At 36.9% G+C, this 12721-nt stretch overlaps 1 protein-coding gene across 3 annotated transcripts in view; it reads left to right on the forward strand.

Moving 5' to 3' along the window:
- Nucleotides 1–12721, forward strand: part of PCLO (piccolo presynaptic cytomatrix protein) — a 331372-nt gene that overhangs the window by 256437 nt on the left and 62214 nt on the right. For all 3 annotated transcript variants that reach the window (XM_090135232.1, XM_090135235.1, XM_090135228.1), the window contains exons 14-16: nt 4509–4559; nt 6123–6253; nt 10163–10256. In XM_090135232.1, coding sequence (XP_089991358.1) covers nt 4509–4559; nt 6123–6253; nt 10163–10256 — 276 coding nt within the window. The remainder of the gene's footprint in view (nt 1–4508; nt 4560–6122; nt 6254–10162; nt 10257–12721) is intronic.

Here is a 12721-nt window from a genome sequence, read left to right on the forward strand (position 1 = left end):
CTGATCATCAGGTTCACATTGTAAGCATCTTTGTGTGAACTAGTTTGCTTTGTGTTTTATATTTACCAGAGAGAAAAGCAGTTTAAATTAGCAGTCGTGAAACTGGTTGATTCCTGCCATTGAAGTAAAGGAAAGTGCAGAGTTCTTAGTGCAGATGTCACTATTGACAGTGAAAGCCCTTTCCTTTGGCTGATGAGTCATACACCTAATTCACGGAGTAGTGTATGAAGGTACATAACTCATTGATGTATAGTGTATCCTGGAGAGATCCCTCCCTCTGTCCACAAGAAGAGATTGCTCCCAGCTTTGGTACTGTAGTTGAACATCTGAAGTTAGGGGCATAAATTTTATTTCCTTCTGCACAGAGGATTTAGTAATCTTCTATGAAAATTCAACTACATGCTTATGAAGATTAACAAAAACCATTAAAATTAACACCTTTATGCAGAAGATATAAAAGTCAAAACTAATCAGGTAAATGCTTGAAACTGTCTTTGTTCATTTCTGAAAACCATGTTGAGAGGCATTGCATTCTTAATCACCATAACTTGTTGCCTCGCATAGTTTCTGTCCATTGATTGTAGGCCATTTTTATAGTAATGTTGAGCTGAAAATGCTATAGCTCATCTTTTCCAGAACAACTCTCAGACAGCATTTCCAGGAAGGTAGCAGCACTGATTCTTTACTTTTGCCAAAGTTTCAAGACAGATTAAATATTTAAACTGCCTATATCTTACTTTTGCTACTTATTATTATTATTATTTTTTAGCAAGTAAAATCTTTTGTTAAAGATTCTGTATAGAGTATGCACTCCTAAAATGATGTAGGAGTCTTTTCGATATTCTGTAACATAGATCTTCTCACATTTAATGCTTTATCTTATTACAACACCTTAAGAAAATCTGTAAGGATTTTTGAGATTTAGGGATTTACAAAAGAGCCAGATAGGTTTTCCATTTCTCAGAAACTGAAAGACGTTCTAATGGCACTAATGGAGAAGCAATCTGGATAGTCACAATCTGGAAAATAGGAAAATATGAGTTCTAGATTGGTATTCTGAGAGCAGTAAGTTTGTCCTACTTTGCATCTGTTTTCTGCTGCTTCAACTCTAGAAGCTAATGTAGAGAGAATGCAAAAACATCCAAATCCTGCTGCTGATCCAAACAGGACTTTCTTTCTTACAATCATAGAATCACAAGATTGAAACGACATGCAAGATCAGTCCAACTGTCCTCCCATTACCATCGATACCACAAGCCACTAAACCATATCTCGTAACTCCTCGTCCAGACATCTCTTGAACACTGCCAGGGACGGTGACTCCACCATCTCCCTGGGCAGGCCCTTCCAGTGCCTAACCATTCTCTGAAAGAAAAAGGTTTTCCTTATGTCTAACCTAAACCTCCTCTGGTACAACTTGTGGCCATTTTCTCGGGTCCTGTTGCCTGGGAGAAGAGACCGAACTCCTCCTCATCACAACCTCCCTTCAGGAAGTTGTAGAGTGGAATGAGGTCTCCCCTGAGCCTCCTCTTTTCCAGACTGAACAACCCCAGCTCCCTCAGGCGCTCCTTATAAGACTTGTGCTCCAGACCCCTCACCAGTTTTGATGCCTGTCATGGAGTTAACTAGATCAATCTATGCCCGTGACAAGGGGGCAGTAGGCCTATGGGCCCCCTGGCCCCCAAAAATAGGAAGGAAAAGGGAAAAGGGAAAAGGTGTAGGGAGACGGGAGCTGGGCTCAAGGAAAAAAAAAAAAACAAAAAAAAACAGAACAGCAGCAACAATCTAAGAAGGAAAACATTTTACTAACTGTGATATCGAAATACAAGATAGCACAATGTAATACAACCTAATTGAAATTGAGATGAATAAATCAAATAAAATAGGAGAGAGACAGAGTTCCTGAGATCAAGTCAAATCTGAAAAGCTTAGTATGGCTAGGAAAGAACCCTTCAACACCCACTGCAAGGCAGTAAGAGCGCCCAACTCGGAAGGGCCAGATCCCATGACTTCCGTAACATACAGGGACAGGTACCCGGAATTGGAGCATTAACACTTTAGTTCCCAGTGCACTATGTGATGTTATGATGTGGAATACTAAAAACCAAAAATCACAAAACCATGACATTGCCCTTCTCTGGACACATTCAATGTCTTTCTTGTATGAGGGGCCCAAAACTGTTTCTAATGCAGCCCACAATGCCATTGGCCCTCTCAGCTACCTGGGCACACTGTCGGCTCATGTTCAGCTGAGCATCAACCAACACCCAGGTCCCTTTCCTCTTCACAGTCATCCAGCCACTCATCCCCAAGCGTATAGTGCTGCATGGGGTTGTTGTGGCCAAAGTACAGGATGTGGCACTTGGCCTTGTTGAACCTCATCCCATTTGCCTCAGCCCAGGGATCCAGCTTATCTAGATCCCTCTGAAGGTCCTCCCTACCCTCAGGCAGATCGACACTACCTCCCAACTTGGTGTTATCTGCAAGTTTAATGAGAGTACACTCAATCCCCTCATCTAGGTAATCAATAAAGCTATTAAACAAGATGGGCCCAAGTACTGACCCCTGGGGGACACTACTTGTAATGAGTCACCAGCTGGAATTAACTCCGTTAACCACTACCCATTGGGCTCTAGCCAGTTCCTTACCCAAAGAAGGGTACTGTGAGAGACCGTATCAAAAGCTTTGCTGAAGTCTAGGTAGACAACATCAACAGCCTTTCCCTCATTTACCAGACTGGTTACCCAGTCGTAGAAGGAGATTAGGTTGGTCAAGTATGACCTGCCTTTCATGAACCTATGCTGGCTGGACCTGATCCCCTGAACACCACACACATGTTGTGTGATCTCGTCCAAGAGGATTTGCTCCATAACTTTCCCTGGTACCGAGGTCAGGCTGACAGGCCTATAGTTCCCCAGATCCTCCTTACGGCCCTTCTTGTAGATGAGAATAACATCAGCAAGCCTCCAATTCTCTGGGACCTCTCCAGATAACCAGGAGCACTGGTAGATGGCCAAGAGCAGCTCAGCAATCACTCCCGCCAGCTCCCTCAGTACCCTAAGATGGAGCCTGTCCAGTCCCATGGACTTGTGACAGTCCATATGGAGGAGGAGCTCTCTAACTGTCTCCACATGAATCACTGGGTGTGTATTCTGCATAGCATCCCAGACTTCCAGATGTAAAGCGCCCTGAGGATAACTGAGCTGCCTATTAAAGGCAGATGTAAAGAAGGCGTTGAGGACTTCAGCCTTCTCCTTCTCCTCAGAGGTCACATTCCCTGCTGCATCATGTAAAGGATGAGAATTCTCCTTGGTTCTTCTCTTATCGTTGATATATTTATAAAAAGATTTCTTATTCTCTTTTACTGCAGTGGCCAATTTGAGTTCAAATTGGGCTTTTGCTAATTTTTCGTAACTTTCTCCCTGCATACCTTAGCAACTTCCTTGTAATCTCCCTTCTTCCAGAGGACATAACTCTCTTTTTCTTCCAGAGTCTCAACAATAGTTTCAGGTGATCTCCAGCATCTCCTTGGGCAGCCCATTCTTGTGCCTTACCACTCTACTGGAGAAGGTTATTCCTAATAAACAATCTGTACCTCCTCCAGAGCAATTTTAGGCCATTTCTGCTAGTCCTATCACTAATTATGAGGGAGAAGAGGCCAACCCCACCTTACCACAACTTCCTTTCAGGTAGTTATAAAGAGCAATTAGGTTTCCCCTGAGCCTTCTCACTTCCAGACTGAAAATCCCAGTTCCCTCAGGCTCTCCTCATGAGGCTTGTACTCCAGATCCCTCATAGCTTTGTTGCCCATCTCTGGCACCCTTCAGTGCCTCTGTGTCTTCTTTGTAGCGAGAGACTCAAAACTGATCACAGCACTTGAGTTGTGACATCACCAGAGCTGAGTACAGGAGGCGATCATGTCCCTGGTCCTGCTGGCCACACAACTTCTGATACAAGCCAGGATGCCTTTAGGCACCAAAGCACACTGCTAGCATATGTTTAGCTGAGTGTCAACCAACACCGCCAGATCCTTTTCCTCCACTTTCTAGCCACTCTGGCCCAAGCCTAATAGCATGGCATGAGATTAATAATATCCTTCTCTGTATTTAGTTGATGTGGTCACACTGAATATCACACATTTACTATGTCACATAGCAAAAACCACAACCTACCTACTTTCAACATTCAGTTTTGTTAAACTCCCCAAGGCTTTCTCTGTTACCGGTTGAGACTGTAAAGACTCTGGTGTTCAATTTGTCTGATTCTGTACGTACACAAAGCGTGATCAAAATGTCAGGGCTAGATTCTTTAAGTGCTGTTGCAATACTGTCAATATTGAGTGTACTGATTGGAGACAATGGAATGCTTTTGAATAATATGTGTTGAAATTGCAATATAGACAACAGCTGTTAAAAGGTTGATATTGAGAATATTTTATTCCTGATAGGCATACATGTATACATATAATTACATGCCTCTGTGTTTATTTATGTATTTTAATCCGGCAGCCCACTGAAGCTACAAAGTCTGCTTCTCATCTAATCACTGGAGAAATTCAGGTAAATATGTAATTCTTAAAGTGTAAATTATTGTTCAAATTGACTACTTTTCTCTGGTGAATAAATAAATTAAAAATCATCTTCATTAAGTGATTTCTCATTTGTAGAATCATAGAATCATAGAATACATTCAGTTGGAAGGGACCACAAAATTCAACTGCTGACTCCACACAGGACCACCCAAAATTCAAACCCTATGACTGAGGACATTGTCCAAATGTCTTCTGAACTCTAGCAACTTTGGGCTGTGACACTGCCATTGGGAGTCTGTTGTAGTGCCCAGCCACTGCCTTGGTTAAGAGCCTTTTCTTAATCTCCAGCTTATCCCTCTCCTGACACAGATTCATGCTATTCAACCCATTGAAATGTCACCAAATGAAATAAGATAAGGTGTAAAGCATAGTTAGGTTGTTTTTTTTTTTTTCCTTTTTCTTTTCTTTTTTTTTTTTTTTGTTTGTTTGTTTGTTTGTTTGTTTTTGTCTAAGGTTTGCTTGGGAAATACAAATAAAAGTACAAAAAATGTTTCAGTTCCTGAAAGTGCTGAAAATGTAGTGATCTAAACTTTAACCTTCAGACAGTTACAGGTTACTGTACCTTCAGACAGGTTCAGTTCAGAAATTCCCAGACTCCACTGGAACTCAACTGAAGTCCCACTGGACTTTACTTCCAGTAAAGACTTTCTCATGGAGCGGTGCATTTGTTTCCCTGCAATGCCAAGTGTGTGATTATCTCCTATGTAAACTGACTTCAGTTTTTTAAGACTGTGGAACTGCGAGCAGCAGAACTAATTTTCTATAGATTTTTGTCTTTTGTTTCCTTTATTCATCCCTGCCTTCTTGTAGATATGGTCTTCTCATAGTATTAAGACATCCATAGTATCGTAGCATAACACTAAGGTAGTAAATCATAGAATCATAGAATCATAGAATGGCCTGGGTTGAAAAGGACCACAAGTATCATCTAGTTTCAACCTCCCTTCTATGTGTGGGGTTGCCAACCTCTAGACCAGGCTGCCCAGAACCACATCCAGCCTGGCCTTGAGTGCCTCCATGGATGGGGCATCCACAGCCTACTTGGGCAACCTGTTCCAGTACGTCACCAACCTCTGTAAAAAAACTTCCTCCTAATATCTAATCTAAACCTTCTCTGTCTTAGTTTAAAACCATTCCCCCTTGTCCTATCACTATCCACCCTCATAAACAGCCGTTCCCCTTCCTGTTTATATGCTCCCTTCAAGTACTGGAAAGCTGCAGTGAGTTAGTTCTCCCTGGAGATTATCAAGCATTCAAATGTTATGCGCTTTTTACTGATTGGAATAAATCAATATCTGTGTTGTTTAAAAAAAAAATAAAATATTGACAGTGTTAAAGAAACATTTCTTTCAAAATCCTAAGTAATCATCCAGCATCTCATTCTGGTCAGTAGAGACAGAACCTTCCAATATGGGGAAAGCAAAAGGTATAAAACTCACTTAATGCAAAGGATTTTTTTTTTTTTGAGAATTTGAATCATTTAGGAAGTTAAATTAAAACTAATCTTACTGTGTTTAAATGTGTTCTCTAGCTTCAAATCAATTATGACAAACACCTTGGCAACCTTATCATCCATATTCTTCAGGCAAGAAACCTTGCTCCCAGAGACAATAATGGCTATTCTGATCCCTTTGTTAAAGTTTATCTTCTTCCAGGGAGAGGGTAAGTGCAAGATGAATTTTAGCCTGAACATTCTTTCTTTAAATTGAGTTTGTTTCTTGTCACTAATAAACAAAACTGAGAGCTTATAGAAAGTGAAGGTACAACACTAGGAAAAATCGTGGATATTTAATGGGAAGCCAGATGCTACTCCCAGGAGGATGTGCAATACATTGCTAATGACTTCAGACACTTTCTGATAATTTTTGTAGATTTCATCCATTTTTTTCCATCTTTCCATTTAAAAATGTAACACAACGATGAATGTATATTGAAACAGTCTGCTGAAGGGTACTAAATATACAGATTTCAAAGTTCTCATTAGAAATCTCTAAGAAGTAGTGAAGTGGAGTATGGAGCATGGATTTGGGAATAATAAATTGGCCTTTGATTCTGTAATACAAAAAAACCCTATATGTTAAGGTTAAAATTGGATTATTGCTTTTGCTCAAGACACTCGAGTTTGGAGCAGATTTGCAAACATATACAATCACAGTAGCTGATACTGGTTTAAGACTGCAGTATGATATTAAAAGTGATAACTCATAGATAAAGAGCTATCTAATCACATTTGATGTGATTTTATTTATTCATTTATTAAGAGTTAAGATAAAGTTTTATAAATTCTGGTAATCTTGTATTAAATGACCATACAAATTTTATATATAACCAATTTATTATTATTATTATTTTTTTTTTCACAGAGCATTGCTTTTTAAAACTCTGTCTGTTATTATAAATAGCTCATTAATGTTCCTTTAAAAGATGTTTTTCTATATCAGCAATATTATAACTCTTTCTTGTGCCTTAAATTTGCAGAATGTCATATACACGGCTATAATAATCCTGCTGACTTAAATGGCACTACAGATATATCTTAAGGATCAAATTTTATTTTGCAAAGATGAATTCCTACAGACATTTCAATTTGTGTAGTCACACTCATCCCAAAACACTCTTAGGCTGAGATCATCTAACTAAAATCATGCATTTCTGATCTATTGAAAGTAAAAGGAAAGTGCATATTTAGGTCACAGTTCTCATTTGACTTATAGGGAAGCACAGCTAAAAGCATACAAATGGTACAGGTAAAGAAACGCGTATTTAGTAGCATGCTGATTCAATCTGTACAGCATTCAATATTGTTCAGTGGCACTGGGCCTAAAACTGTTGGATATAATAACAGGTCCTGAATTTTGGGAGTATTTTAATGCACCTAAGAATCTTGCCAAATACTTGTCCAATCAATTTTACTGGGAATTTTGCATATTCATTCACTGTTGTAGAAGTTAGGCTTTGAACTACAGAGATGTTTAACCTGTAGAATTCTAGTTTGGATCCAAGCATTAGGCTCAAACTTTGGGCTAAATTATGAAGAGTTTGAATTTTATTTGGGTTTGTTACTATAAAATATGGCAATGTTTCTGTTTTGCATGTATTTTAAGACTTTAGGGAATAATGCAAGTGAAGAGCTTCTCAAAAGTGCAAAATTGCATATGAAAGCAGAAATGTAAACTGCTACTAAATATATTTTATCAGTAGTTAAATCCTTACACATCTGCTTACTCTTCATAATGCCTGTTTCCTTTGATTCTGATGCTAGAAATTACCCCTCATTCACGTTTTCTTTCATCTTTGTCTCTCACTATTTTCTCTCACATTGCTTCCTCTGTGTTCCTAACTATTTAATGCTGGATATGCAGACAAGTCATGGTTGTCCAAAATGCAAGGTAGAGTGTACTGTCTTTCAATTTTCGTCCTTAACTTTTACATTCGAGCATGATGTTTTGATGTGCCTGTGCATGGAAAAATAGATTTCTCTTGGGTTTTTACGATTCATGATTGCTGCTATTTATTCATTCTCTAGTGAATTTCATTTCCAGGTCAGAATAAACTGGAAACAAGTAATTAATATTCGTCAATACAGTAATATCCTAGGCCCAAACTTTGAGGATGAATAAAATTTGCTTTGAAGTTGAAGGGATTTAGTTTAATCAGAGATATGTAAAAATACATTTTCACTCACTGAAAGTTGTAAAACAATTAATAGTGAACTTCTCTCAAGATTTTGACTGGTGGAGTGGCATTATACTGACAAGAGGAACAACACTGTTTGGAAGTGAGATGGAACATTTTTCTCTATATACCTTTCTCAGTGTGTATACATTAATACTAAACATCAGTCTAGATAATCAATCATCTAGATTAATGCTATTTGAGAACATAAATGGCTATTCAGAGTATTTGAATTTTTAGTAATGGGACCTACTAATTTGCTCCAGATTTGGAAATATAAAGTAAAATTCAGTTCTTAAGGTACACTAGTATCAACAAAGGCTAAATACATAGTAGTAATTCAACCTTCATTCTGCATTTCTTTAAAAATAGAAAGCTGCCCCAACAAGTCAACAGATGTCTTTTTAACGAGCATATTTTATAAATACTTTCCTTTTTGGAGCATAAGGCTACCACACATTCCAGAATTAGAGGGAAAGACTGCAGAGTAGTATTGAGTTTTTAGAGTGAAACTGCTGGTGTTCAAAAACCAACATTTATATATATATATATATCATTGACATAGATAAATATATGTCAATGAAACACGTGCATGTTTTGCATAATTAATTCAGACCCACACCAATCTGGTACCATGCACAGTACATATTCATGGCTGGCCAATTTAAATGAGTCTCTGATGTGCTTCTTCTGAATTAATCTTACTTGAAAGGAATCTAGTTCATTAACTCAGGCTTTACCACAATGTGAACCAAAACATAGTTCAATCACAAGTCAGAATTGGGAAAATCACGAGAAAAGCTCACTACCAAATATGAATGTAAAGATACCATAAGAGTTTAATAGAGTAGATACAGGTCATAGTGTTCTGCTTGGCTTTACCTCTGGAAAAGAGCCTTGGACACATTTGTTCTAGTAGCAGATGTATGACCTTACAGTACGGGAGGTTTGAACAGAAGTCAATGAGAAATTAACTTGCAGAGTGGCAAAAGTTCACTGCCTTATATCTTTTTGGGTTTTCAAAATATTAAAAGCTTTTCATGTTCTCCTACCCAGCTCTTTTGAGATCTCCATTAAAATTTATATTAAATTAAAATTGGAATGGAAGCAGATCAGACATCAAAGCACTAGATGAATCCATATTCTATTAGAGGTTTGTGTATTCCTTTTTGCATCCTCAGGAAATGTAAAGTACAATAGAAAACACTATTAACTCTTTTTTAGGAAACGATTATGCAGGCTTTTTTTTTTTTTTTTTTTTTTTTTTTTTTTTATTCCTGGCTATTGATAAAAACAATTATGAGGTTGATGTACTTTTATGTTTGTTTCCAGGATGGCTAGAGGCAGATGCAGAGAACAGGATCAATAAGAAATTAGTGTTTCTATCATTAACAGGATATTATATACCCCATGGCCTTCATTAAATGTTCTAGTGAGATAGGAATCCTGTAATTAGAGGCTATAACCTATAAATATAATGGATTCCCGTTACTTTAAAGTGCTAATAAAAGGATGGTCTTGGAAAAAAATCAATGCATTATCACTGTCATTTCTAATCAGAATAAAACATCTATAACGAGAGAACAAAGCATAAGTGCATTTGCTGACTGATGCTTTACATTGAAATAGTTATAGGCAGAGACATCACTGAAGAGTCAGAAAATATTTTAAAAGGCCATGTCAGGAAAAAAAATACTAGGTGTAGCGAAAAAAGCCATAGGCTGTCATTGTCCTCTTGCAACCCTGAGTTCTTAGAGAAACATGGGAAGAAATTATTTTCTTTTTCTGAGATTTCTTTGTGTGTGTGTGTGTATGTGGATTGGTTTTGTTTTGTATTAGAACTGAAAGAAGCAAAAGATCATTAATGTAATGTTTTCTTCCTTTGTTCAAATTCAGTGCTGAGTACAAGCGGAGAACTAAGTATGTGCAGAAAAGCCTGAATCCTGAGTGGAATCAGACAGTCATTTATAAAAATATCTCCACGGAGCAGGTGCGTGAGTGATAGCACTATTCACTGTGATTTGCTGTTTTATTTGTGTGGGCTGCAGTGCTTACTATGAAGGAAGCAGCATTACTGGCAGTTCTGTGAAGCCATGTGAAATCTTAAAAATTTGAATGAAATTTGAAACTATTTCCTTACTGCTGGTAGAGTTCATAATATCAATATTTTTTTCTTTTCTTTTTATTCAGAAAAAATGATCATTTTTTGTGCATTGCACTCACAAGCATGTCAAAAGTACAGATGAATTAATTCTGAAAATGATAATGGAATGCAAGGAATGGAATGCAAGGAATAAATAAAAGCTGCTGAAGTAGATGCAGAAATCAGCAAAACTGTTGGTTTCAAGAGCCATGCCAGTTTGCAGAAAACACTGACCTTACCATTTTCTTTTTCAAAAATGTTTATGTAGTCTAGAGATACATGTTCACATTTAACAGTAATTTACAGCAGTAGACTTAAAATATGAATCTGTTCAACAAAATTCAGAAGAGATTTCATCTCCTTGATATATAAAAACTTAAATCACATCTGGGAAGAGGATCTGTGGAAATCTGTTTCTTGATGGCTTCATAACCCTAACTGACCTAAGGGTTTAACTGAGGCAGTGTGTATCACTTCATTCTTCTTTTTCTGTATATCTTCTTTTAAAGAGAATTTTTACTTCTCAAAAAAGATGAAATGAAACTTCTTCTCTTTCTCTTCTCTCTTCTTCTTTTCTTCCCCTCTTCCCCTCCCCCCCTTTTTTTTTCCCTTTTTCTTTCTTCTCTTATCCACATGACAAAGCCCAAAAGTAGTTTTGGTTTAGTAACAGTATTTTCACATCATGTTCTGAGCTTAAATGATATTTACCATGTGTTTAAAGTTAGAAGGATCAAACTGCTCTCTGTCTTGTAGGGGCACTTTCTCATTTTTGTATTGCCTACTTGCAGAAACCTACTTTCATATGGAAACTATTTCAGAAAAATCATTTTCAGTAATGCTACCAGTTAAACTCTCAGCTTTTGGTTTCATTAACTAAAGAAAGCTGGATGATGTAAGGCAAAATCTTACTTTGCTGTGATGGTATAATTGCTCCTTTTAAAATCACCAGCCATTCAGTGTTCTTTGCCTTTAGTACATAAATGTATCTTTAGAAAACCAAATTTTCCTCCTCTCTGAAATTCATTTCATACACTGCTTAATAAAGGTTTTCAGATGATTTTTCATTGTCATAATATTTTATAGGACCCTTATTGAACTAAGAGGCTTAGAATAGATATCTGAAAGAAATGTAGAATACTGCAAGTATTCAGCATAGTTTTATTATCATATTAATGTAAAAAATGCTAGTGAAGTAGCATTGTAGTTACTTGAAAATCTTCTCTATTTTTCTGTTTCCACCAAAAATCTTTCAACGTCTTTTTTTTTTCTTTCTTTTTCTGGATCTGTACATTTTTCTCTCTGTCCTTACACAGTCATCACTTGTAACAAGAAATGAACATGTCATCCCAGAATAGCAGAAGTTGAGACAATGCATTTCTGGAAAGTATTTAGGTTATTCCTGTTTTCAAGGACAAAAATACATATACTCAATATAGCATCTAGTAGGAAATTCTGTAAGCCAGGAAACTAAAAGTAGCATGGAACAGTGATTTCTCAACTTATTTTTTAGGTTATTTTCACATCAATGCTGTCTTTGAAAATTTAAGAAAAGAAATTTTATTCAGTCAAGGAAAATGAACATTGCATTTATTCTGCATAGGTTGTTCAAGAGGGAACCTTTTCCTTGTTCAACTTTTTGCTTAATTTTAGCAGATATTCTTAAGAAGGCTGTGTCAAAAGTTCCCTATTTAGGTAGGATTTAAAAAGCAAAAGATTAAGAAATTACTCTTTATTATTATTTTTATTTAATCTTAACTGTCAAATAATATTTTTATTTTCTTGAAGAATACAGTCTAGATGCTAAAAATATAATTTCCCTTTGTGTGGGTTTACCCAGATATACAGATTTTAACTGGTTTTCCAAAGAAACTGGATTCATACACTTACTCATTTTCTAAAATTTTCTGGGAGCACAAGATATTCATAATACATAATAATAAAATGAAATTGTTAAAGATGATATAGAGTGATTAAAAAATGTCTGGATCTTTGTTATGTTAAACCAAGGGAAAGCAAAATTTAAGAGGAAATGCTAGTCTTCTTCACTTACAACTTCATTCTGATTTCATATATCTCATTCCCCAGGATTTTGACTTTCTGTCTGTCAAGACAAATTAACACATCAACAACTTGCTAGCTTTTTGTGTCAGTATACAACACCAATAATCATTCTTCTTCATATTCCCATCAATCTTCTTCTTCCCATTAGTCCCCAGAGACCCCTGGGATGACATTCAGGTCAATCTTTCCAATAAGGCCAACAACTGTGGCTGACAGCTTTTCTGTTTTGAGCTATCTTTTCATACAGAGAC

The sequence above is a fragment of the Phasianus colchicus genome, chromosome 1 (genome assembly GCF_987193195.1).
Source record: "Phasianus colchicus chromosome 1, bPhaCol1.hap1.1, whole genome shotgun sequence".
Taxonomy (NCBI): Eukaryota; Metazoa; Chordata; class Aves; order Galliformes; family Phasianidae; genus Phasianus; species Phasianus colchicus.